This window comes from Rattus norvegicus, chromosome 1 (genome assembly GCF_021556685.1).
Source record: "Rattus norvegicus strain SHRSP/BbbUtx chromosome 1, alternate assembly SHRSP_T2T, whole genome shotgun sequence".
Taxonomy (NCBI): domain Eukaryota; kingdom Metazoa; phylum Chordata; class Mammalia; order Rodentia; family Muridae; genus Rattus; species Rattus norvegicus.
This window is the reverse complement of record NC_141534.1, coordinates 218,939,802-218,943,952: the sequence shown is the minus strand read 5'-3', so window position 1 is coordinate 218,943,952 and position 4,151 is coordinate 218,939,802. Positions and strand designations below refer to the sequence as shown.

At 48.0% G+C, this 4,151-nt stretch overlaps 1 protein-coding gene across 1 annotated transcript; it reads right to left on the bottom strand.

Annotated features, from left to right (window-relative positions):
• Positions 1-1,198: 1,198 nt before the first annotated feature.
• LOC147997049 (igE-binding protein-like) lies at positions 1,199-2,778 on the bottom strand. Its single transcript, XM_087608645.1, has one exon. It carries the CDS (start codon positions 2,180-2,182, stop codon positions 1,199-1,201), a length of 984 nt encoding a protein of 327 aa, XP_087464771.1. The 5' UTR covers positions 2,183-2,778.
• Positions 2,779-4,151: the final 1,373 nt, after the last annotated feature.

Here is a 4,151-nt window from a genome sequence, read left to right as displayed (position 1 = left end):
ATGGGCCCCTTGATATCCTGTATTGTGGTTTGGGAGCACGGAAGGAGTAATAACTGTGCTATTCTATCTCCTTCACTTATGGAAAAAACCCCATCGGGACTTGAACAAAGAATCTGAATATCAAGAGAGTGCTGAGCTTCAACAAGGCCTGGATGGATTATCAGTCCTTGTAGGGCGAGAGATCCTCTCCCAAGGACAAGGCCTATGGTTCCCGGGGGTAGAGGCCCCACCGTCTGAGCAGGAATTGGCTGAATGCCCATCTGGGGCATTAGAAAGAAGTCGGAGGCGGCACACAGGTCCAATTTTGTGTCACCTCTTGGGGAGCCTCCTCTGTCAAGGTCATGGCTTTCTGAAAGCGGTTCCCATATCTTTGAGGGCCCTGGGACCGGGGGCCCAACGATCCGTCTTTTGACATCTCATTAGGCTGAGCTTCTAAAGGAGGGAGCAGTTTGCCCTTAATATCCCTCACTGAGCGGCACTGGTCAGGCCTATGGTAGCCCTTGCCACATCGGGCACAGATAGTTGCAGGCTCCTGTCTCCCTTGGTTATCCTACAGTCTCTTTTTATTTTTTTTCTTCTCTTTTTTTTTTTTTCGGGGCTGGGGACCGAACCCAGGACCTTGCGCTTCCTAGGTAAGCGCTCTACCACTGAGCCAAATCCCCAACCCCCTACAGTCTCTTTTTAAATGGCCCACTTTTCCACATTGAAAACATGATCTTGTATCTGTCCCTTTAAAGGGGCGTTGCTGGGACTGGAGAATGTCGGCTGCCAGGCCTGCGTTAGTAAGGGGCCCGCCGAGTTCTCTGCAGACTCTGAGCCAATCCTGTAACCCTTTATTTTTTCTGGGGGCTATGGCTGCTCGGCATTCCTGGGTGGCTTGCTCAAAAACGAGCTGTTCTATAAGCGGTGCTGCTTGCTCAGTATCACCAAATATTCGTCCTGCAGTCTCTGTCATTCTGGCTACGAAGTCTGAGAACGGTTCTTGGGGCCCCTGGATGATTCTGGTAAGTTGATTATCGGCCCCTCCTTTCCTAGTGAGTGCCTTCCAGGCCTTAATGGCCGAGCTGGAGACTTGAACATAAGCGCCCCAATGGTAATTAGCTTGGTCTGCTGCAAAGCGGCCCTGTCCTGTCAAGAGTTCAAACGTCCATTCCTGCTGCTCAGGCGTTAAAGCCGTGGCATTAGCTCTGGCCTGTGTTTAAGCCGCCTCATACCAAAGCGCCTTCCATTCCATATATTGGCCCATGTTAACAAGGGCCGCCTTTGCAATCATCTGCCAATTGGCAGGTGTCAAATAATTTAGGGCCAGCCTTTCAAGAATGGTTAGGGTGAAATTGGCTGTAACTCTGTACTTTCTGACAGACTCTGCCAGCTCTTTTATTTGGTTATATTCGACTGGGGCATGAACCCGCTCACCCTCCTGTGTTTCAAAGACAGGGAACGTCATGCGCAGCTTCCTTCTCACTCTTTCGGGGACTAAAGAGAATGCGCAAGAGCGCGCCTCATACGGAGGGGGCGCCGTTGGCGACTGCCGTGGCAGAAGCTTTCTATTACCTCCCTTTCGTTCCTCGCCGTGATATCTCTCTTCCTCATATCTAGCTGCTTCCTCATCTAACTCGACCTCCTCCTCTGAATCTAAGATTCCATTCTGAGAGCTATCAGAACTGTCGAGGTTCAGCACTTCTAGCTCTTTCACAGGGTATATGCTGGCTCCCCCTCCCGGTTGCTGTGTAGAGAGGGAAGTGCCAGAATCTGAAAGCTTTAACACTCCCTTGTCCGCGGACTTACCAGGAGGGCTCTTTTTCTTTCTCAGGACGTCCTTTCTCTTGCGCACACCCAACCTCTCACTACGTTTGGTTTCTGACATACTGTCTTGGACTACCTCGAGAACAGTCTGTCCTCCTACAACTGCTGCCTTACACACTTCATCTGCTAAGCAATTTTTGACTAGTTTCCATATGGCTTTAGTTCCTAGCCGCAGATCTTTCTCCGCCAATTTTCTGTCTAGGTCCCTTCCAAGTTTGTCCCATGAGGCGATTGTAAATGAGCCTGAACAGGCAAACCAGGGAGCCACCCTGTCCACCTCCTTCACAAAGTTTTTAAGTGCTCTTCCTCCGATTTTAATGTCCCTCTGCCTTAGCACCGTTTCCAAAGCCGTGATCACAGACTGTGAGGATCCCATGAGGGACCAAGAACGCCCGGCGGCTTATCTACGTCCGTCTGACAAGGCGTGAGTAGAAACAGACACGCTGCTCTTTTAATGTACGAGAGTCTTACGCGCACTTCCCGGATGGTGCTATCGCGTCCCTGCTCCCCAACAGTAAAGGGGAGCTGCGCGAAGCTCACTTATTTACGAGAGACTGAGACGCGCCTCCAGCTGCTGTCACGTATTCGTATCAGACCAACCACACCAAAATCTTCTTTTTAGCAGCGGAAACGGTGAAAACAGAACATAAGAAGAAGAAAGAGTAGGGTGGCTCCGAGAACAAATACCATAGCTTCAACAAATCCTTCCCAAGGCGGCGACAACCCCAGACCAAAGTCCAAGAAAGGCATGCCTCTCCGAACGTATTTTACCTGCAGTTCTGAATCCTCCTTGTCACCAAGGGGTCTCCGGAGGTGCTGAAAATGGTGAGGTCTTTTTCCCGGGTTTCCGGCACCAATTGCCCCACGCTACATCTCGCCAGCAAGAACACGCATGGGACACAAAGGATCCTTCTGCAGAAAAGCTTTTAATGCATCTTGAGAGTGAGAGCATAAGCTTACAATACGGAGACCCCGAGTGAGGGAAAAACCATCCCTTATATAGGAAACTATCCTCGCCTAGGACGTCTCTGGCTGGTCGCTGCCAAACATGCCAGATGACGTATCACAGCCTACGTGTCCCCCTGAGTGAGGAATTTACCAGGCGCTTGCGTATTGCCCTTTTACTAGGTGCATCCTGCCGGATATCAGCGCCATCATACAATGGAGAATGTGAGGGTGGTTCTCCACAACACAGACCCTAAGAGAACACAAATGCCAGACCAAGTTACTGCATCCAGCAAAACTCTCAACTAACATAGATGGGGAAACCAAGATATTCCATGACAAAACCAAATTTACACAATATCTTTCTACAAACCCAGCCCTACAAAGGATAATAAATGGTAAAGGCCAACATGAGGAGGCAAGCTACACCCTAGAAAAAGCAAGACACTAATTGTCTTGGCAACAAAACAAAGAGAAGAAAAGCACACAAACATAATCTCACATCCAAATATGAATATAACAGGAAGCAATAATTACTATTCCTTAATATCTCTCAACGTCAATTGTCACACCCACCTCGGCCAGCAAGGAAGACACAACACGGTCGGATTCCTCTCAACAGCCTTTATTGGAGGACCACCTCTTTGCTGATATGGGGACCTCAAGCGGCAAAAGCACTCACCTTATATACACAGCAGGCTGAGGCTATGCTAATTGTCCTTCAGGGATTGGCGGAGCATGAATCCCTCATTAGCATATTAGCACCCCGGACAACTGACACCAGGTGCAAAACCCGCGCATGTGCAGTACCGTTGTTCACCACAGGAGGGTGCCTAAAATCAATGATCTCAAGTCCCCAATAAAAAGGCATAGGTTGACAAACTTGATATGCAATGAGGACCCTGCATTCTGCTGCCTACAGGAAACACACTTCAGAGACAAAGTCAGACACTTCCTCAGAGTGAAAAGCTGGGAAACAAATTTCCAAACAAATGGTCTGAACAAGCAAGCTGGAGTAGCCATTCTAATATCAAATAGAATCGATTTTCAACTAAAAGTCATCAAAAAAGATGAGAAAGGACACTTCATATTCATCAAAGGAAAAATCCACCAAGGTGAATTGTCAATCCTAAATATCTATGCTCCAAATACAAGGGCACGTACATACATAAAAGAAAACTTACTAAAGCTCAAAGCACACATTGCACCTCACACAATAATAGTAGGAGATTTCAATACCCCACTGTAATCACTGGACAGATCATGGAAACAGAAATTAAACAGAGACATAGAGAGACTTGGAGAAGTCAAGAACCAAATGGACTTAACAGATATTTATAGAACATTCTATCCTAACGCAAAAGGATATACCTTCTTCGCAGCACCTGATGGTACTTTCT

What these genes read in the sequence shown, in the direction of transcription:
- LOC147997049 (XM_087608645.1), bottom strand. Translation starts at nt 2,182, where the DNA reads ATGGGATCCTCACAGTCTGTGATCACGGCTTTGGAAACGGTGCTAAGG.